This window comes from Ambystoma mexicanum, chromosome 6q (genome assembly GCF_040938575.1).
Source record: "Ambystoma mexicanum isolate Mex_15411 chromosome 6q, UKY_AmexF1_1, whole genome shotgun sequence".
Taxonomy (NCBI): Eukaryota; Metazoa; Chordata; class Amphibia; order Caudata; family Ambystomatidae; genus Ambystoma; species Ambystoma mexicanum.
Genome location: NC_090937.1, coordinates 990,437,735 through 990,461,231, shown reverse-complemented (window position 1 = coordinate 990,461,231; position 23,497 = coordinate 990,437,735). Strand labels below are relative to the sequence as shown.

The 23,497-nt window shown below is 46.3% G+C and overlaps 1 protein-coding gene across 2 annotated transcripts in view; it reads left to right on the top strand.

Annotated features, from left to right (window-relative positions):
* The window catches only part of LRP2BP (LRP2 binding protein), a 376,290-nt gene that overhangs the window by 80,329 nt on the left and 272,464 nt on the right, over positions 1-23,497 (top strand). For both annotated transcript variants that reach the window (XM_069631511.1, XM_069631512.1), the window contains exons 2-3: positions 7,219-7,424; positions 11,325-11,440. In XM_069631511.1, the coding sequence (XP_069487612.1) occupies positions 7,268-7,424; positions 11,325-11,440 (273 nt within the window). In that variant the 5' untranslated portion in view covers positions 7,219-7,267. The remainder of the gene's footprint in view (positions 1-7,218; positions 7,425-11,324; positions 11,441-23,497) is intronic.

The window sequence follows — 23,497 nt, the reverse complement described above, 5'->3', positions numbered from 1 at the left end:
GGGCCTTCTTCTTCGTCCTTATCCTTATCACTGTCTTGTGGAATGATGACATTCTGGGCATTGGTACATTATGCCGTAAGCACAGATTGTGATGTATGCAACATGCCAGAACAATGCGGCAGAGATTTTTGGGGGCATACATCAGTTCTCCACCAGTCCTCTTTAGGAAACTGAACCTACTTTTCAGTAGTCCAAAGGCCTTCTGTATAGTGTTGTGGGTTTAGGTGTATGTCACATTATAGAGCCTCTCTACAAGCTACAAGCCTCTGGGGGTTTTGTTATGGGGCCAGTAGCCATTAAATGGTTAAATTAAAATGACCTATATAGAGAGATGCAGTACTAATTAGTGCCTTCTTTTTTGACCTGCAGGGTATCCCCTCAATGTTAGAAGCTTTTTTGAATACAATCAACACAAGGCATTTTATACCCCTGAAGAATGTCCTACATTCTGTGTGTCTAAGGGACAGAAACTAGTGCAAGTTGGGAACCTATTGAATACATCAAAGAATATGAAACATCCAGATTATTCTGTGGTGTAAGGATCTGAGTGTGAATTGTTGACACTGTTATTGACCTTAGAAAAACCGTACCATTAGGACCCACTTATACAGATATACTTGTGTTGCTTTTTTACTTTTGTAATTGTTTTATGTGATATGATCATTTTTTATGATTGTTTTTATTGAGAATTTTCACTACATGTGAGTAATAAAATTGAAGTATATGTTAATGAAATAATATGGTATGTTATTGTTTGCTAGTTAGGATATCCTTTCAAATAGGCACTTTCGAATTGTTTAACTTCTTTTTGTATAATATAAGTACTTCTCCATGGAGTAAGAAGTTGTGAACCCCCCCACTGTGGATCAAGCCGTTTTGAGAATAGTGTCAGTAGCCATGGAGCAGTGGATAGTATAAGTAAGGCATGGTATCAAACAGTAAGACAGACACAAGTGAACACAGTTCAAGGGTGTTTATTCAACTTTAACTGGGTTTGAAAAAGACCCATCTAATCCTAAATCTAAAGATGGGAGCAAGCTACGACCATCAAATAATAAATAATGCAGTCCTAGTGGTGTCTTTTCAAAATAAATGGGCCTATACTAATAAACCTATTGCCAATCGTTACTTCTAAATACAAATAGTGTGTGAAACAATGTTATGCAAAAGAAAAGTTTTCAAGAAATTATATGTCAGGATATTCAAGCCATTGGCTTTCCTTCCCCACGTTTTCAGCACGGGACAAGGTGGCAAATTGGAGCTTAGCACAGTGTCTGGCTTCTCTAGCACGAGAGTGCAGTTCAGAACTTCAACATCATGGCCTTCTGTGCCAAAGGCTCTTTGCCATTCAAAGTCTCTTCTTGAGAGGGCCTGATGCAAGACGACAAACATCAAAGTTCCTTTCTTAGGACTTCACATGTACAAATTCTCAGGTAATTTTCTGTTCACCCCGGGTCTGCCTCCGCTGGGCTCAGACCCACTTTAACCCAAAATCTACTTGGGTGATTTTCACTTCACCCCGGGTCGCCCTCCGCCGGGCTCAGACTCACTTTAACACAAAGCTTTCAATTGATCTCCCGCTGCCAGGCTCGGACCAACTTTATCCACTTTGCCACTAACAGTCTTTACTGTATCAACATCGAAGACTTTTGACTGTGCATAGGATTAACTTGACCCATCGCAGGAACACTTCGATTCACAATTCTCTACAACTCTTTCACTTTCCAGCTGGATACGTTACAGAGTCCTTCGATTGAGCACACACTCGGTGCTGGACCACTCTGTCAAAAGGTATCATATCTTGCTTTCAAAGTTCACTCACTCATCAGCAGTTCATTCCAGCACTTGCCATACAATGTTGCCACTGCTTGCAACCTTGGCTGCAACACACATTGGTCTGGTATCGGTCTCCCCAACACACTGGCTGGGTTAATTTCATTAATGCTGCTTTGTTCATGGCACCAAGGACAGTACCACGCGGCTGGTGATTCTCCCCGCCTCTATTGACAAGGGAGGGCCCCAGGTATTTCAGACACATAATGCAGGATACTTCATTCTGTTTTCCTGGTCTTAAGCTTTCACAATCTCGTGTTCATGAAAGAAACAGGTCCTTGTCGAAAAGGTCAAGGGAACTTCACTCTTTGCGAACCCCTTCTCTTCTGCTGTCTTTCTTCTCCCGTTAAACTGCCATCTTGGGACTGCTGTTTCCCTGTGTATTTTGCCTCCGTCAGAGTGAGCTCTCGTGCTCCACCTTTTATACATGTGGGGAAGCTTAATGGAAGTCAGGTGTGTGTGATGGTCAGTAATTGCCTGACCTTGCTTTACCATTGTATTGGGGCATGTCAGGTATACGGCTCAGGTGTTAGTCCTTTTTCTTTCATAGCGGGCTGTCTGTGAGAAAGTGTTCATGTTGTAAAGTGGGCGGCGGTGTAGAGTTCCTAAATACCCTACTTTGTAGGATGGAGTAAATGTGTTATAGGGAAGGGGATACCGCGTCTCACCATACAGTGTCCTACTCCCCGAAATCCCCTCCCCCAGGTGATACTCCTGCACTGGTCCACCCCAAGGAACTAGATCCAAAAGCGATGGCTGTGTCCTGGCCACCTTTATGACAGATCACCGGGACTAGTGGGTGAGACACCTTCTAGTTTCTCACAATAGCCAGCATCACCTGTAAGGACGTGAGTGAGACATTACCCAATGCTTGCACTTTGATTGGATAACCAGCCACTTATAGGGGTATTTTGTATGCATGACCTGGTCCATTAGCTTTGTTGTGGGATGTGGGAAATGATGTGGTGGCATATGTTTGGTTGTGCATGGCTGATGTAGGCTCTTTATGAACACAGCACCCCTTTAGAATGGCACACAACCCCAGTGTTGTACTTACCTATGAGCAATGTTATTTACCCCTGTGTGTGGCAATGTACACAGGGAGGGTATTGTTGCACAGTACCTTTTTGTAATATGTAACCATTGTGTAATATGTAGAGTCAGGTATCCTTGCACAGCAGTGTGTGATGGTCACGTCAGTGTAACATGCCATTTGCACAGTCAGTGTATGCTGCTGATTCCGATTCCAGTGTTGCATGGGGGGCGGGCACAAATGGCAAATGTGTACATCAATTATGATGGGAAATTATTCAACATCATAGAAGTTTCCTGTGATGGCATGTATAGCCTCTTGGCTTGTTGAAAGGGAAATATGTGCTGAAGCATGGTGGAGTAGGACAGTCAGCACCTGTCAGTATTTTTGAAAATGTGGGCTTAGCCTTGCTTTGCACAATGCCGACAGGGTGCTGATAGCTGCCTATAACATGACATTATAATACAGCGACTAACATCATTAGAGGGGGGATGGCAGTTCATATTTCAATTTGGCTCTCAGGGTCATACTGAACGAGCTGGAATAAATTGATTATGGTTGCCCTATCCAGCTGCTAAGTACTCAGGATTTGTGTTTCCGTTAGTGCACATGGAGTTATTCTGATCCTGGGTAATGGCGGCCTCTTCCGCCTCCTCTGTCCTTGTTCGCCCACCTTCAGCATGATTGCTGAATTCCTCTGGGCATCCATTAGCAGATACAGCTCCCCTTGGTATATTGGCAGTGCTCCACTGGGCTGCATGTTGCCTTTGTTCTTGGGTGTGGTCTGGTGTAAACGTTTTAGTTTGGGAGGGCTGATTATGTGCACCCGTGATTGATTTTGCTACACCTGCACTTCATGTCCATATGCTATTTCATGCCGGTAATTTCTTATGGTGTTTCGTACTGTAGGGTAAGACCCCAAATCAATACTATAAAAGTCATTCAAAGGCCAATAAAAAAGTTTACGGAGTGCAAGAAAAAACAAAGGTTTATTACATGCAACCGCAGCTGGGAATAATCCACGAATCATTCAATGTTAGCTCATAAAATGTTGTTTATATAGTGAGAAGCGGAGTGAAGTTTTACCCAGTGTTTCAAAATGCATTCAAATTCATATCTGCTGTTCGGACAGTCTTGATTTCTCCATAGCTGATTCTAAATAATTCCTAGCCATATTGGCCTATCCTATCCCTCATGGCCTTTCTAATGACTACCTCATGGTAAGGATCTCATGGTGGGATCATCAATTTTTACATTAACTGAATTGGATGCCTGACATGTTAAAATGTTTCATATACAACTCAATGGTTGATTGTCTTGGTCCCTTTGGTTATCCAGGGGGTTGCCATGCTTCTGTCATAGTCGACCAATAGAATTGTGAGGTGTGAACAGTGTGGCAACAGAAAAGAATACTTCACATCCTTTCCCATGAGACCTAAAAAGGTTGGCACCAACTTACCGTTCACACCCTTGTTCAACTGCAACTTTCCATTGGAAATATGTTACCCTTCTGATTCCTTTCTCGTGGTGTGCCTACATGACTTCATGGGGCATGCTTCTTGGCCTCTTGCTCTGGGACCATGAGCATGATTAAATGGTGCATTTCTAAATGTGTGTAAGTGAATGGCCCTATTACTTCTACCTATCTATAATTCGGGGACTTGTCAGGAATCACTGCATAATTTTTAATATGCTCTCTGTTATGTAGTAGGCCTGCTTGGTCTCTCTTGATCTAGGATATTGATCTCTTCTTGGGCTGAGGGCTCATGTTGCTCAGTGTTTGTGCTTTCACTCCTAGGTGGATGTTTTCCAACAGGGGGCAGTGTGAGTCTTCTGCCTGATTGACTTTGTTTTGTGCATGTGCATGTCTCTGCACATTGCCTCGTTCCCACCAAACTGCGGCTTTGTATTTGCTAGTTTCTATGAACATGGGCAGGAACTTCATTGGTTTTATGTTTCCTTTATTAGATGTGTGGGACCTTGCTGCACCTTACTGTTGATAACCAATCCCTGTGAAGCTTTTACAGCTTCCCCTCACAGGGTCTGCTCATGGTTGTAACATCTGATTAAATCATGCTTTCTCATTCTGTACCTGGAAAGAAATTCACCTCATAATTCTGACCAATCACAGCACGACTATACACCCTGTCTGGTACTGATGACCTTGTCTGTGTCTCTCCAATGTGATCTGAAACTGAATACATTTTTACTGTGTGGTATAATCCATGGATTTCTGAGGCCTTGTAACTCTAAATGGCTCATGAAACTACCTTTATTCTGAGGCCTACTCTGTTTGTCACACGCCTAAGAGATGTTAAATGTATGTTTGTCGTGGCTTATAGTTGCTACCGTTTAGTGTTTCTAATGCTATGATAGGATATGATAGGTTATTTATAACGCGCTTTTAGCCAGAGCTCTCTAAGCACGGACCCGGGGATCGAACCTGTGTTGCTCTGTGTCATCTTGCTTCCAAGGCGAGCACCTTGCCACTGAGCTATCCTCCCGAGACTATTGCTCCCGAGGAATTGAATGCTACATGACTACTTGAAGCTCTCTTCATGTCTTTGTCTTGCTTACTTCTGTGTGCATATCTTGCTAAGCATAATATTTGCATACACGTCAATTGTTTCCATCATCCTACTTAAATGAGCCTAAATGTGTGTGTGTGTGTATGTGTATGTGTGTGTATGTGTGTGGGTGTGTGTGTCTTGCTGTCTACTATCTACCTCACATCAAAGCGGGATGGCAGGAGTTTCAGTGTGTTATACCTGACGTCTGGTCCTTTGGCCTTCAATGTGGTTTCAGACTTGTGTTTTCTTAATTTGCTCTCAGGTGTGGGATGTTGGATGTTCATCCCAACAGTATAGTATTTGTTTCATATGTTATTTCTCTCTGTAATGGTAGTCGGAATAATTGGATGTTTACTGCATTCGGTATTGTGCGGATGCGGTAATGCATGGTTCCTGCATCCATTATTTTCAGATGCTTTGTGTCCAATATTTTCACATGCAGTGACTAAGAGTTCTGTACATAATCTAGTGTTTGCAGATATTTAATATTTTACTGTTACCACCACACATTCAGGCCCATAGACCTTTTCGCACTTACGATAGATCAGAGGTTTCACCTTAACTATAGGACGATTAGCGCCGGACTATAACAGATGTATCCCTTAAGGACACTCAAGGGGTTACGGTTGGATGAAACTCAGGATTGTCAACTATCTCGCTAAACTGCAATCCCCTCAGATGGCACGTATAGAATGTTGAGTCCTTGAGTTCCTGATGGTGTTGGTGATTATTCACAGCATTTTGGGCTGTCTCTGGGATTTCCCCAGCTGTATTTGCATCGTTTGTCCATCGCTGAGCTTTGTGAAACAGTTGGTATTGCTGGAGGCATCTTCATAGTAGTGTGCTCTTGTGGTTTCATAGTATGGGTACTGTAAAGGGGAGGTGCGTAGTCTTCCATCAGACTCACAGCACATTGCTGGCAGATCTTGTGTTGCTCCACAGCCCAGGTCTATCATTACGTCCTGTTTCAGTTATAGTTTGTGTTCACTGACCTGTACAACTTGATCATCAGCTCCCTGGGCTTGTGATTCGTCACTGTAATCAGTCTGATAGGATATGGCCCCTCACTAGCTGTGTATGCATTTCATTTAGCTAGAGATTTACTTTGAGCTGCTCAGCTTCGCTGAGCTAAGAGATGTACCTCCAAGTCTGCCGGCCATTTCCCTAAAAACTGCAGCAAAATATGGACAGGGACAGAAGGCAGGGTATGGCCTAGGTGCGAAGTTGGCTTTCAGTGATGTGTAACATTGCTGCCCAGCTGTATCCATATGTTCTATTTCAACTCAAACATTATTATTTTTCTTTTACTAAAAACATTCATAAAGCACAGCTACAAGGGCAAAGGGGTGATCAGCCTTTTTTAACAAAACAGATAAATAACAACTAGTAGTGATGCAGTTGGTAACATAACCTTTGCACCCTAAAATTCAGATTGGAGTCCCCACTATGGCAAAACGAACATCACTTATGAGTATACACTGATGAAATTGTCAAGGTCACATATCTGTAATGTCTCACTTCTTACCCTGCACATTCTCTGTGGGCGTCTGTGCTCTAGTGCATGGCTTTTCAGGTGGTGGATTTGAACCACTATACTGTATCGCTGCCCATTTTCCCACTCCCTCCAGTTGCTGGTTTTATGTCGCAACTTCTGCTATTCAGAATCTGCATTTATGTATTCAGATCAGCAAAGGTATATCTGCCCCAGAAAGGGGCAGTGTGTAAATGCCTGATTGTGACCAGAGGCGCCTCTGACTGACGTGCATGCTGTTCTTCCAATAGGCTTTGGCGGTGGAGTGGTGTGGCAGATGCCACAGGAGGCGCGAGAGGGATGAAGAAGCTGAACTCTGAGCCCCTGCCCTGCAGGGACGGTTCTGATGCATCGGACATTCTGCACACTGTGTCTCGGGCGTGCGGCTGCTCATTTGAAGAAAGCGAGGACATATGTGAGCAGGTGGACAGAGAAAGGAGGTTATCATTTCCACCAGGTACGTAGATAGCACAGCTACCTGGAATTATGGTTGCATTCCAGTAGTGGAGGCAGCTTTTAGTGGCAGGGGGGGCACGGCTAACAGGGTGTCAGCGGGAGGTTGGGGGCCCACTGGGCACCAGGGGGTAGCAAGGTGGAGGGGGCAGCTGCCTTCCCCTTTCCTTACCAAACATGCCATGGCGCATAACTTGAGGTTTCCGCCCCTTGATTTCAGTAAGGTGAGGTCCAGGTTTAGGACCTCCTGAGAGGACTAATCTGCATTCATTAATTTAGCAGGCATCTTTGATCCTTGTGAATAAGAATGCTGGCTACATCATGGATCAAGAGTCCATAGTATGAATCTGTGCTGTATGTAGCGGACCAGAAGGAGTCAGACAATTTAGTGATAGTTCACAAGGGATTTTATTTAAATTAAAAGAAAACTCCTAACTTGCCTTATCTATATGAGGGAAGTTCCCTACTTAGCAAAAGAAAAACTGAGGGTGCATATCAAGTCCAAAGAAAAAGTCTTCGGTCCAAATCCTGATTACCTAACTGGCCCTACCACTTTAAAAAATGCCTAACTAAAAAGAAAAGGGAGGCTAGCATAATAGGCTTGGTATGGACTTCTGCCTGGTTCACTTGTATTCGACTTGTCCTCATTCTTACAGTTCTTGCAGATTGTCTTCACAGCTTTCGTATTCAATCCTTTTGAGAAAACTAACAATTACCATCAGTCTGGGTTTCTTTCTCCCTTTGATAAGGAAAATATTTCTGATTTTTAAGTGTTCCAATCCTTCCAGCAAGGCTTTCCTACCTTCCTAGCAGTGGAACTTCCCAAAGTCCGGTAGCTCAGTGGTTAGATATCTTATTTCTCGGTACAAACTTAACTTAGGGCTTCTGCCCAGACGGGGAATACAACCTCCCATGAGGTCATGCTCTTTCCTGTCAATGTTACAGAGTGTTCCACTTCCCTTCACTCAAGGACCTGTCTCTCTGCTTCCTTGGTACTGTTAGCCGTTGTTTCAACTTTGATAAAATGTGTGTGTTTCTTTTTCACTCTCATTTACTGGAACCTTGTGTCCATTTCATTTTCCTAACTTCTCATACTTTGGCGGCTATTCTAGCCTTTGGTGACAATGTTCATGTCCCCCTTTTCCCTGATCCCCCTCGCCTGTCAGTGCCACTATGTCATGTTCCTGGAGTTTTGGATTCCAAATTCCCAAAGTACAATACTCCTTCGGGGTTCACATTCGTCTGTCAGCACTAACGTGCTACTAATCTTGAAGAAATAGATTCGGAGCTTACAACATTAATTATTTTGTTGGTCTCTTACTCTTGTTAGTGACTGTCCGCTATACCATTGGAGTGTTAGAATCCCAACTCCCAACATGCAATTTTTATTGGTTCTTTTTTCACTTGTCTGCATCCTTGTGCTTTACCTTTGGAGTGTTATAACCAAAACTCCCAACACACAATTCTTCTTAGTTCACTTTCACTTGATAGTGCCTCCCCGCTATCCTCTTGGGGTGTCAGACCTCCAAGACTTATGTCAATTTGGTACTCTCTCCTTGGCTCCGACATGTTGTGACCTGGGGTCAGTTGTCACTACTCGCATTGTTCCCCACCTCTCCCTCTCTATTCTGTAGCTCTCTTGGTGCCAGCGTTTGCTTGTCACCTCCTGCTGTTAGCTCTTGCAAGGATTTCTGCATCAGACATGCCTTGGGTGTCCGAGGTGCATCGTGAATGTCTTCAGTTCTTGGGAACCAGCAATTGGCTATGTATCCTCTCCTCTCTCTGCCTCTTGGTCTCTTGGTTTACAAGCTCCCCCTCACTTGTTGGCATCTCAAATTTCTTTTAATTTCACCAAAGTCGTTTCTACATGGCATTCGTCCTTGAAGGCTGCTTGTGGGTCAGGCAGACTGTCCAGTTGCTCCTCAGCAGCCTTCTGTTCTGTCCGCCTCTCAGGTGTTCATGGTTCTCTCATCATTTGATCTACACTGCCTCCTCAGCCATGTACTTTCAACCAACCTACTCCCACTGCAAGACTCTTTTCTCCGAGTTTTTCTTTCTCGTCACGTGGCTTGGGGGTCACATGCTCATAAACATGGCAGCCTTCCAGCATTCCTCCACATCATACTGACAAAAAAGAGGCTGCTTTATCACACTGTGTAAAACAAATAATGTAGAAGGCCTACCCACTGCCCTGAATGAAGGTCAGTGTCAGATACACAGGGAGTACCTTGGAGTAACCCTTAAGAGGTAGCACGTTATAAATGAGGTCATAGACATCTAACGCATGATTAGATATGGATGGAGTGCTCTTTTCTAAGTCCGTCTGAATAAATGTTCATTTACAGGAACATCTCCATCCATTGCGCATGTTGCGAATAAGGAAAGAGTCTGCCTTAGGCAGCAGTGCAGTGCAGACATTTGTAAAAGTTACTCACCATAGTGACTGCTGTGCTCCTAATCCATAGTCCTCTTTTCTCTATACGCCTTTTGTGTAGACTGATGATTCAATAGTGTATTCAAGACTTCAATGAATCCTTGTAAATATCAAAAAGGGCAATAAGTATATTGGAATAGGAAAACATGACTGCAATGTATTGTCATCCTTACGTACACCACTTTAAAAAACGAAAAAAGAGCTGCAATTGTGCAAAAATACCCCCTACCCACCCAATTGAACACCCATTGTTCTTATAGGATAGGAACGCCTCCACAACATAAAAATGACCACATTGCACGGTATAGATTCCATTAGCATTCTGGTGGGAGGATAGGAGGGGGGGGCAGGCTCCAAGCCAATCTGAGCGCTCGGACCCAGAACTTTACCTCAAGGTAAAGCCCACGTTCCTAGACTCCTCATAAGCGGTAGGCCACCATCTTCCTTGCCGGGATGCAGGTAAGTACTCACCCATGGCCTTTCTCCTCACTCACCTCCACTCTCAATTTCACCTCCCTCCCCGACACCTCTTTTCCCTGCCCCATTCCGCACCACACTTACCTGCAGCTGCCTCGTCCCTCGCCGGGAAAAACTGAGTAGAAAAGCATTTCAGGAGGCTAATAGCAATAAACCCCTCCGGGCGGGGGCATTACCTTATCTGGTAATCCCCCGTGGCTAACGTTAAGCCCCCGGGGCATTATCTGACATGATAATGCCCCCGCCATAGGTTCTATTGCCTAGTTATCATAACATATCCTCTTTTTTCAGTCATGATAAATGTATGTAGGTAGCAACAACAAATTGAACCAACACAAATTCCACCCTTTACAAAATAACAATGCTGTCGTCACGTCTTGTGAACATGTTAACACTGCAAAAAGCACATTTTTCCACTCAGAGACATGTAACAGATAAGGAAATAGAACGCGTGCTAATGTTTCAGCTTTGTTACAGTCACATCGACTAAGTAACTAACTGTTCCCCAGCCTTGGTTAACCTTTTACACGAACAACAATGTGCAAAATGGCCCATCTAAATCTCATTCATATGCGCAAGATGTGTAATGGTTGCAGAACATCCAAATAAGACTTTCCTACTTAGCGATTTTATGTTATTTATTTATTTATCCCATTTTTGGAATCCCCGACCCTGGGGTATCACAGCGTTTGGTACAGTAGACAGTAGCCATCGGTAACAGATAAAAAAGTTAGTCGTATTTGTCCAACAGTCAGGTTTTTACAAACTTTTTGAAGTCAGAGTATTTTGATTATTTGCAGAAGGCTGTGGTAGTAGGCAAGTGCAAGGAACAAGGGGTTAGGCAATAGACCTAGTCAAGGGGTTAGGATATAGACTTAGTTGATGCGGGCATGGATGCCAACCATTTTTAGCCATGACCTTGCCTGATGATGATTTTTTTGCAGCCCTACACCACCTGTTATTTGTCCCGCTAATATGTATATTACTTTGCAGCATCACAAACTACCCACGCTGATCTTTTGGAAAGGGCGGAAAAATATCTAAAGCAAAGGATCGTGGCTGGGGATTCCCAAGCACTATTCCTATTGGGCCAGCTGTACTTTGAAGAGGTTAGTTTCATCTTTTATTATTAGACTGACAGTCAAACACACATTCAATTTTGAAAAAGAAAGCAAGTTTTACTTTATTTCTTAATGTGATTCCCCCCACCCCCTAAATTAGGGAGAAGATGGCCTGCTCTCAGCCTTGCAGCTCTACCTTTTCAAATCACTCTAGTACTGTTAACGACCACCAAAGAAAGCTCCCTACTCGTGGTGCCGCCATGGCCCTACAAGAGAGGGCGCCATTAGGAGGCAGCCTTGTGGGCCATGGCGAATGCTGGTGTGTTGGGGGTCGGGTCTTTGACCCCCATGGGGAACACATCCAGGGGAGGGCTGCATCTGGGCACGAGATTTAGAGGGCGCGGTGGACTAAGGGAGATTACCTGTCTTTCGATGACCACCCTTAAAAGAGGGTTGACCTTCACCTCTCCCTCTTTCCTCACTGGCTCACTGGATGTTTGCCCACCCTCCCATCCCACATGCTGGTTCTCCGGGTTGTGACATATAAGTATTTGAAGTGAATTTTGATGTACGAGTGTGATGGATATCTGTCCCGCCAGCTGTCAAGCTTTTTGATTTAATTGTTGGCTCCTTAGACGGAGACCTACCCAATGCATATGGAGATTTTATGACCATGATACATTTTTTTTAAGTTACTCTATGAATTTTTGTTGTGCCAGCTGGGCTGGGATGAGGCGTCCTCTCCCGCCCAATAGGCCAGCAAGCAGGCGTGGATGTTTGGCTGGCCCCTCGATTGCACATCGGAGAGAAAGGCGAAAGCAGTATCCCAGGCTGGGGTCTTTGTTTGTCTGCTTAACATTTGACTTTTCATTCACCCCGGAAGATCTCAGACAGCTCGTAGGCCAACAGGCTGCTGGTGGATCAGAAGGGGCTGCTGGGGACATGGTCGTGTTATCATGGTAACTTGTTTTACAAGGTAGCAATGCGGTGGTCCCCGTCATGTTGTGCAAAATGTTTTCACAATAGAAGGCAGCCTGTTTACCTCCAAACGGTTTTAACTGTATTTTGTATGTTATATGCATGAAGCCATGGGCATACGTGAGTGCACCCCCTATCAGAAGTAGACCGTTGGCATCTACGCTGGACCTCCAATTGTACGCCTCCTTTTTCTGATGTCATTAAAGTATCAGCTCTTTTCCAGCTTTTGCCCTGAATGTCAATTTAGCAGCAGCCCCCTTCTTTTGCTAAAAAGCTAGCATCCGCTACTTTCATTTTTGCAGCTCATCGATGACCACTCTCCTTTATTTTGTGCTAAGAAACCATGAACAAACCTGGTGGTTGTGCTTTTTTTTCTTTTACTTTGTTTTCTATGAGTTATCATCACACCACTTTCACTGTACTTGTGCTGGGAGTGGGGCACCTGGGAGAAAGAAAAACCCAAAAAATGTCAAAAAGAGAAATTAAATAGTTTATTTTTAAAGTCACACTGCCTTCATAACGAAATTATTTCTGTTACAGAGTAACAGAAATCATTTTTATGAAGGCAGAGTGACTTCAAAAAGAAACTTTCTTTTTCAAGTCCCAGGGCTGCACCCACCCATAACATGGAAGCCTCCAGGCTGGAGGCCTCCATGTCATGGGGTGGGAGAGCCCTTTGACTTCAAAAATAAATAGTACATTTTTTAAGTCATGGTTTGGTTCTCTAACGGAAATATTTGATTTATGAAGTCAGAGTGACTTCAAAAAGAAACCATTTCTTTCGGAAGTAATAGGGCCCCCCTCCACCCCATGGATCCTCTGCAGATGACTGGAACACACGTTCCTAGCTGCCGCAGGGAGCTGAAGGTCTCGTTCCGTGGACCAGCAGATTCAATTTAAGAACATGTATTTTCTTTAAATGTGAGTGTGTGCATGTAAGTGTGTGTGTATATATTCATATAATGTAATGTGCATGAATGAGTGAGTGCATGATGTATGGGTGGCTGTCTGGGTGTGCTTGTGTGAGTTCATGGTGAAAGGGTGCACACTTAAATGTATGGGTGGCTGGGTGTGTGTGTGTGCGAGTTTATGGTGAAAGGGTGCACACTGAAATGTATGGGTGGCTGCCTAGGTGTGCCTGTGTGAGTGTATGGTGAAAGGGAGCACACTTAAATAAATGGGGTGGCTGGGTGTGCGTGTGTGTATGGTGAATGGTGTGTGTGCTTGCTTTCAGGGGCGCAACGAAACCTACATTTTGGGGCCATCTAACTTCGTTAGGCATTCTAATGAGATTATTCTAGTGCAGCTTCAGTGTTACAAGCAGTTACCTCGGTCCTTTAAGACTGAAAACACCCACTTATGGACTGCTGTGAGAATGATTGGTCTCCTGTCCCACTCTACCCTTCGAATCACTCCCCTGTTATGCAAGTACTAAACCCACATCACGATTTCAATTGCCTAAAAAAGTAAGCATTTGAATACAGGCACTAACATTGTAATGCTTTATGTTAGTAATTGCCAGGCCTTTGTTAACAGCGAAACCCAGGCAACGTTTAACATCTAGCCCAATCAGCTCAATGGTGTTGTGCCACTGCTTGTGTTAAATGCTTTGATGACTTATTGGTAATCTTCATTACTGCTAGCCATATTATTCATCATCCCAGTACTTGTGTATGAGGCACTTTGCCTCATGCACAATTACTTGGATGAGGTAGAGGACCTGGAGGTAATGCCTGGCTTAGTTACCTGTAATCTTCATTACTTCTAGTCCCACTCTTCCTAATCGCAGTACGTACCTATGAGGTAAGGGGCCTCATACGTAAGCACTGGGACAAGGAAGAGGGACGTGGAGGTAATTCTGGACCAAGAAGCTAATTTTGGAGGTTGGGGCAGGGGGTGGGAAGGAGAGGCTGTGTGTGGGGGCGATTGTGCAATAAATCTTAATGGTCTACCATGTCCTGGCTAAGAAGGCATGATATGTATTATTAGTGCCCAGAGAGGCATTTTAGTGCAGCCAGTCTAGCACTTTTTAGTTTGGTTTGATTTTTTTTAACTCGGCTTCTCTGATAAAGCAGTCCTGCTAAATGTAATTACCTGGCTAGACTGGCATTTAAGTGCTGCCAGTCTAGACGTTTCTCGCTGTGGCATTGTATATTTTTCCGACGCAAGTCTGTAAGTCAGGAGAAAGTGTAGACACAGTTTGGCAATGGTTCCTATTGGATTTCAGCTTGCCTGCTTTTCCCTGATTGCTGCTTGCAACGGCACCATTTCGATCTGCCATTGACTTTCTTGGTCTGCCTGGAAGTTCGGTGCTCGGCTGGCTAAGCTTACACTTCCCCCATAAAACCTTGATGCATGTGTGAATGCAAGCGCAAGTGTGTAAGTGAGGAGGAAGTGAAGACACAGTTTGGCTAGTTGGTGAGTACGGGGCTCTGCTCTGCTACTTTTGTTGCACTTTCTTAACTTTGAGATGGTAACGTCACTGCATTGAGGACTCGGCCCTTTCTGGTTTGGCTATTGCTCCTTGCTTTTAACTTGACATTCGAAGGAACTTCCTTCCTCTGAGCTCATGCTGAAGCGTCAAGCCTCTACCCTTGTTTTGTATCGCCCGGACAAGCATGTGGCTTTTTCCTTGTTGGGTTATATGGAGGACTCTGTGCTCCTGAATATCACACTGGAAGAGGCCTTGGAAACTAGCACACTGGAAGCCTCTGATTTTGGTTCTTCTGACATCCCGGCTAAAAACACACGCTGCACTAAGCGCGCCTGTCCCCAATTTACTTTGAAATTGCTTAAAAGTGCTTTATCAGAATCTAAAATCACCACTTTCTATTTGGCGCCTAAAAAGAACCGTGATGATATTGTTGCACAACGCACAACGGATGTGAGCATGCGCGAGCCTCAGTTGGGCTTGCGCATGCGTTTTAAATAAAGGGAGGTCCCCGGAATGGCATTCGCAGCTGGGACTCCCTGTGAGCAACACGAGTCCCGTACCTTCTTGTGTGCAAGTGTGTGCGTGTGCGTGTGGGGCCACCCGGGGTGCGCCCCACCTCTAACACTGGCGACAAGGAGGTGCCGCAGGGAGGTGAATGTAACTCTGCTCCAGCAATAACTTATGTCGGAGAAAGTGTTTTTCTCCTTCACTACGTGGCCACGGACCCTACGCAGTTGCCGGCGGCCATCTTGGCTGAACAGATTACGACAGTAGCGGCCCACACGGGTGCTCGTGCGCTGTCTGTAATCAATGTTTGTGTAATTTTTGGACATTCCATGGCTGTTACAGAACTAATGGCCATGGACACCGTGTTTTGATGGGGTAAGAAGCACAACAAGTGTGCTGTGTAGCCGCCTGCATCACAACCAGGCCCAACCAACCCAACTGGACCACCAGACACCAGCAGTTTCTCCCAGCAAGCAGAGGTCAGTGAAGCAGATATTGAGTGAACACAACCACAAGGCCCAGGGCTGACCCTTCACCTACAACCTCACACAGATCATTGCAATGGGGGAACAGGAAGAAGAAGGTGCTGCACCCATACCAATACCATGCAGGCTAAGCAGCATCCTGGCACCCATGCCTGAATTTGATACCTCTGGTCCGCCATCCAAATTGGGTCCCAAATGGCTGTTGTGGGTCAAAAGACTTGAGATGTTTTTCAGGGCCACGGGTGAAATGGATGACGATGCGAGGGTGGCCATGATGGTTTACTCAGCTGGTGCAGAGGTCCACAAGATCTTCGATTCGCTAAACCTTCAGATGAACACTTATGATGCTGTCAAACAAGCCCTCCAGGACCATTTCCTACTCATGGCAAATGTAGACTTCGACAGATTCGTAATGGGTGTGGAAAGGCAACTGGGCGATGAATCACTTGACCAGTTTTGTGCAAGACTGAGACACCTGGCAAGTACCTGCAGATGGGGGAACAAAGAAGAGATGGTGCGTAATCAGTTAATACAAGGTTGTAGCTCCGGGAAGCTGCGGAGACAAGTACTTCGAGAGCCCGGCCTAACACTTACCCAAATCCTGGACACAGGGCACGCTTACGAACTGCCTGAAAACAGAGGCGCTAGAATGGACGCGGCCGTACATCCTGGTAAGAGTGAGGATGCATTTGCCATTGGTCGCCCAGCCCTAGGTAAGACACACTGGGGACAGAAGCGAGCGGACAGTTCCTCCTCATCTATGGGCTCACAGTCCTGTCAGTACTGTGGGTACGACCTACCGCACTCAGGGGAATGTCCCGCAAAAATGAGAGTCTGCGGAAGGTGCAACACGCCTGGACACTATGCGAGGGTGTGTAGGTCAGCGAATCCAGTGGCTGTGTCAAGGGGACAAGCAAGAGCAAGTGGGGGAAACCCCAGACGTTTCAGGAGTGTGTCGATGGTTGAACAGGGTGTGCAAGAGTTACACATTGCCAAGGAAGAGGAAGATGAAGAGGAGGTATTTTTTCATCTAAAATATTGTTTCAGGGGCGAAACAGAGAAGACAACCAACCTGCACGGTAAACATTGGAGATGTAACTACACCTGTTCTTATCAACACAGAGGCGTCAGTTTGTGTCCTAGCAGCAGAACACTACCAGGCCCTCCCAGGTCCACCCAAATTAGAAGAGTCCAGGGCCAGAATATACACTTTCGGTGGTGACACACTGCTGTCGATCCAGGGAGTCTTGTGCGCCAGTCTCATACGGAATGAATAAGATCAAGGCCAGATTTTTTGTGACCCACGTAAGCCCGCATTCACTTTTTGAGTTGTGCCGCCTCTGAAGCCCTAGACATTGTGCATTTCACTATGGCGGTATACCAGTCTGACATTGACCGGCTGCTGAATCGATTCGAAAGCGTCTTCCAGGGTGTGGGCAAACTGAAAGGTGACCCTATCAGACTGTACATTGATGGGTCCGTGAGACGAACAGCCCTCAAGCACAGAAGGATACCATTCCATCTTCAGGCACAAGTGGAAAAAGAGCTTCAATCGCTGGTCGACATGGACATCATTGAAAGGGTGGAAGGCCCGACACCGTGGGTCTCCCCCATAGCGGTAGCTCCCAAGCCCAAACAGCCCAGGGCTTTCTGCATCTGTGTGGACATGAGACTGGCAAATGCCGCCATTAAAAGGGAAAGACACCTAACGCCCACACTGGATGACATCGTGGGCGAGCTGCAAGGAGCGAAAGTGTTTTCTAAGCTTGATCTAAGGTCTGGGTATCACCAGCTGGAGCTCCACCCAGACTCACGTTACATAACAACATTCACCACTCACGAAGGACTACACCAATTCAAAAGACTCCGTTTTGGTGTCTCGTCAGCGGCAGAAGTTTTCCAAAATGCCATCCGTGGAGCCCTGGTGGGACTAAAAGGTGTCCTCAATATGTCTGACAACATCCTGGTGTTCGCGCAGTCGGATTCTGAACACCTAAGAAGGCTGGAATGTGCATTGGACAGACTGAAAAGTCTACAACTCACATTACAAAGGAAGAAGTGCGAGTTTCTTAAGAATCGCATAGAGTTGTTCGGATTTGTTTTCCACGCTGGGAGCATTTCTCCTGACCCGGAGAAGGTGCGGGACATTCGCGAGGCGCCCCCCCACAGAGTCACCAGCAGGGTTAAGAAGCTTTCTTGGCATGGTGAATTATTGCGGGAGGTTTAATCGCGACCTGGCATCGTTATCAGAACCCTTACGGACACTGACGAAGAACGACGTGGCCTTGGTGTGGACGTCCAAGGAACAGAGGGCATTTATCGATATCAAGAATGCACTATCGGGCCAAGAGACAATGGCATACTTTAGCCCGGACAAGGAGTCAGAGATTGTTGTGGACACCAGCCCGGTGAGACTGGGTGCAGTTCTGATGCAAGCGGACTCACATGGTCTGATGCGCCCCGTAGCGCAAGCATTTCAGGTCATACATCCTAGGAAAGCCTGTAGTTGTCACCACCGATCACAAGCCGCTCATTCCAATCATGGCTGGGGCATCCTCCAAACCACCTCCACGCATCGAACAGTGGATGCTATCGCTGATCGAGTATGGTGTCAAATTGCAATATCGTCCAGGCATCCATAACCCGGCAGACTATATATCCAGGCATCCTGGGGCCGGGCGTGTCCATGATAAGGGCGAGGTGGTAGACTGCATCGACATGGTCCACAACGTAGTAGAGGCAGCTCTGCCGGTGGCACTCTCACACCAGGAGATAGCCGATGCATCAGAGGAAGACGAAATAGTTCAGGTCATCAAGGGAGCTATGAGCAATGCCGAGTGGAGAGACGTCCTCAACAACAATGCCAGGTGGGAGGCTGGAGCCCAGAGAGATATTCAAGCACTGTGGAAAACACGTAATGAGCTCTCAGTGACCGAGGATGGTCTCCTGTTGCGGGGCCATCAAATTGTCATCCCGCAGCTCTTGGTGACCAAGGTGCTACAACTGGCCCACAAAGGGCACCAGGGTGCCGCTAAAACGAAGGCGCGCCTGAGACTGAAAGTCTGGTTCCCCGACCTGGAATGAAGAGAAGACGACTTTGTGCATGCTTGCATTCCGTGCCAAGCGGCCAGTCCCACTGAGAGGGGCCCACCGATTAGAGCCATGGAGAGAAGTGAGCAGCCGTGGGGGACGGCGCACGCCGACTTTGGCTCAACGGGAAGAGGCATGTACTTTTTGGCGGTTGTAGACCAGTAGTTGAGATACCCGGAGGTGGAACTGGTAGAATCTACAGCATGTGATCACACCATCTTGGCACTCGAGAAGATGTTCGCCACCCATGGCTTTCCAATTGAACTGTGCTCTGATAACGGCCCACGCTTCCAGGGGCAGCGATTCACCAAATATTTGGAGGAAAGGGGTATCAAACACAGGAAAGTTATGCCGTTATGGCCAAGGGCAAATTGGGAGGCCGAGAGGTTCATGAGAACGCTCAATAAAATCTTCAGAATCTCGTTGGACAGGGGAGGGGAACTGCGTCAGAACCTTTTCGAGTTCCTCCGAGAATATCGAACTGCCCCCCACCAGTCCACAGGGGTTGCACCGGTGGAGGCCCTTTTAAGCTGCTGCCCCAGAAGACTGCTGCCAGAGGTAGAGGGACGAGACCGAGGAGTGATTGACAACCGCTGCATCAGCCTGGAGCGACGGGCCAAGAATGAGAACGAAAGTGCACGAAGGAACCTCCAAGAGAAGACAACTGAAGTAGGGGACACTGTGCTAGTGCGAAATAGGCGTCCGGAGGGGAAGTTGTCCCTCACGTACGAGACCCTACTGCTAGGAGTGACCCATGTAAAAGCGTCTATGGTCACGGCGGCCAATGAGAGGAGGACGGTCACGAGGAATGTATACTACTTCAAGAGGATAGAGGGCAACCTGCCAGAAGGGACACAGAGGGCTCCGGCCGAGGTGTCCTCAGGAGGAACCCGCCGATAGCAGCACCGGAGGAGGAAGGATCCCCGGACGCTCCAGGGACACCCGGAGAAGGTACCCGAGCAGAGAAGGGCATCGTCGCCCATCAAGGTTCCGAGATTTTGTCATGGACCCCGTCTCGTAGGAGACCAGAACTGTTTGTGCAAGCCAAGTTTGTGTTGCTGTTAAAGTATGGTTAACTGTTTCATTTTGTTGGGGAAAAAGAGGGATATTGCGCAGCGCGCATCCCTTGTGAGCATGCGCAAGCCTCAGTTGGGCTTACGCATGCGTGTTAAATAAAGGGAGGTCCCCGGAACGGCATTCGCCGCCGGGACTCCGTGCGAGCAACACGCGTTCCGTGCCTTCTTGTGTGCAAGTGTGCACGTGCGTGTGGGCCACCCGGGGTGCGCCCCGCCTCTAACAGATATTGCCTCCTATAGCCAGGTACTATCTGAGAATTTGGTCCATGAACTCTCTGCTCCTCTCCAGTGCTTGGGATCTATGACTATTGAACAAGTGGCCAGGGTATTTACTACAACCTCGGCGACAACCTCTGCTGATACCTCCATCATTTTGCCTCAACGTTTACCAGGTGGAAATGTCAATTCACCTAAGGCTGTGTGTGTTCTATGTCGCTTTCTTCTCCATCTGGCCATAAACCTTTTTCCGTTAGGAATGTGGGGGAAAATGTGTGCATGGTGCACTCATGTCAATTCCTTGCTAACGCCTCTTTGACTGAAGACAATTTTTCCCTGGTCCCTCCTCGGATCCCCTGCTCGCATCTAGCGAGCCTGAGGATATTCCCCCCACCCAGTCCTTCTTGGCCCTGATCCCTCTTCAGATTTCCTGCTTGCATTTTGTGAGTTGCCTTATAATCTCCATCCCGGCGAATCGCACCCTGTTTCTGTCCGCCGACATAATAGTTTTTCTTCACCAGTATCTGTTTGCTCCACTGTGTCCATGGATTAAGCAGATGCTAGTAGCTCATCTGCAGTTATGTTTAATGTTTTGGAGTTATTGCTGTCTGACTTTTCTTCCAAATGCAATGTGATTGCAGCTAAATTGGATGTGCAGGACTTACAACTTATTAAGACCTTGGACCTGGTGGATGGGCTAGCTAGGGTTTTGAACTGGCACAAATCTTATTGGACTGAGGTCTTGACCCACATGTCTGCTTATACTTCTACCTTGCCAAATTACATTCCTTTGCCGTGTCTTCCAATTCTTCGGTGCATGCCTCTAGGTTCCTTAACATTGACTTACCCTTTTCTCATCTGGCCCCGGGAAACCTTAAAAAGAGGTGGCCTCGAAAGTTTGTCAGTCAAGCACTGATGTACGAACCACTGACTGACAAAAAAAAGAGAAAGGCCACGATGGCTGCAAGTTTTAGTGCAACATTTTGGACTTGCCTGAGGAAATTCCTGCAGCCCTTTCCCCATTTTTTCATCCTAGTCTGTGCCCTGACCCAAATGTTGCGGCTCTTGGATGGGCCGTAATTTCATCTGTGTGTTACCTGGGGACGCCAATGAGGGCCTCTTGCTGATTGAAAATGATTCCCCTGTGCAAAACCCAATATTCTCTGGTAATACCTTGACTAGTGGTGTTAAAATTGATCCATTGATTAAACCTCTGCCTGCGTAATCATTGGCAGACATGGAAACTAGTATTGACAAACCAGCCGCAGCATCAGTTCTAAATTTGATTAGCAAAGCCATCACCAACTCCTCTGCTCAGACAGAGTGTAAAATTGGTCTTGCTGCTCCCCCATGGTAACTGTGGACCCTTCCTTTGGGAGGGGCCCTGTCTCTCGCCTACAAGATTTGACTAGGCAGGCTCAGTGACACGAACAAGGCCCTTTGCCTTGTAATGCTGACACTAAGGTGCTTTTAATCCAGTGCCTCTTTGGTAACGCCAGTGGCCAGTTCCTAATTCGTGCTTGCTTGCTTGACTTATTTCACTGTGTTATCCTGCTTCATTTTGTCCAAAGCAATGATATTAAAACAGTTGACCTTTGTGAATCTTCACGAAAAGCTACAGCTGTAGTATACTTCTATTTTAGGGAAACTATGGTTTATATCTTAGAGCACACTGTCTAACCTAATCAGTTAGGATATGAGTGCTCATTAATTGATTCCTTATATGGAAGAAGATACCAGCCAGTGGAGTCGAGTTGGGGCCTCCCTGTTGCTCTGGTTCCCAACGGTTCTCCAGCCATACCTAGCTTACCATTTCGAGCAGGGACTGGGGTGGTTTCATTGGTGGGAAGAGAGCCACTGGGCATGGTTGACCAAGTTGGCTGCACAAAGGGGGATTACGGGCCTTTAGCTCAGGCTTTGTCATGTGTTGCCTAGTTCATTAGTTGGAACATTCATGGATCTTCACATATATATTCAATGAAGGTGGCCTCATGAATGAACTGGATCGGTATGCTTTGGTCACCCTCCAAGAGACATGGCTGGTTGAACCAGTCATAGTGGATGGGTGGCATTTAATTTACAAACCATCAATCCAGGGCACCCTTGGGCGACCAAGGGGAGGTTTGCTTTTGGATGCTAAGAACTCTTTTAGATTTGTGGAAATACTGACTCGTTCTCCAAACATCTTAACGGCTGGGATTGCCGTTCCTTTTGGCAGGGGTAGTAGGGAGGCTGTGATTATTAATCTTTACAACCCCTTGTATAGGCAGACCCATGCCTTGGTCTTGCTCAAAATTGAGATCTCAATTGCTAACTTGTCTACTGATCCTCTTTGTATCATCTGTGGGGACTTCAATTCTCGGATCCATGGCCCATCGTACCTGGTTGACACAGAGGGGCATTCATCATTTCCCCCTATATATGGAGACTTGCTCTCTCACTTCTGCAGTAGGGATTTGGAGTGGGCTTACCTATGTTACTCTTTCGGTTTAACCATGATTAATGGTTCTTCTTTGTCTGATTGTCCACCCAAATGCACTCGATTTGGCCCCAAATCTAGAAGCATTTTGGATTATGGTTTTATGGCAAATGATCCTCACTTGGTGGACAACATGGGCAGTGTTCCCTGTCTAGAGAGCGAACACTTACCTCTTGTGTTTACTCTCAATTTTGTCCAGCCAATACCTGTCCTTGAGACCACTGGGGCCCTAAGGGTTAACCCTTCCTTAAACCGCATATCTTGGAACGAGTGAAGACTGGACGAAGCCTGTGTATACTTATCTGCTGCCTTGCCTTCCTTTGTCGAACGATCTGCGATTGGGGGTTTAGAAAGTTCTAGTGTTTGCACCTTTGAGGTGATTCGGGACTAGAGGGAGGTTATTACGGCCTTTGTTACCACCATATTTAGTAGGAGAGCTTCTGGGACTAAGAGACCCCCATTCCCTTCACTGCCTCATCATCACCTGTATGATGCTATCATTGCTGCTAAGAGGTACTATTTGCACGGGAAATTGCATACTACAGTGGGAATGCACCTTGCACCCAGTGGACGTACATCACGATTGAATAAAGCCAAACATCTATACTGGAAATGGTTGAAACAGCACTGTTATATTTCTGAGTACTCGCGTTGGTGGAAGCTGGTCAACCTAGCTCTCACCAACGATGCATGCCAATTTTGGAAGATGGTTGATGGTCACTCCTCTGTGCGCAATCCTCTGGGTGCCACTTAATCTGTTTGGGTCGCGCACGTTGTGAACATTTTGGGAGAAGGGGATGCTACATCCAATGTCCCTTGTGTCCTTTCGGGCAGATGGCA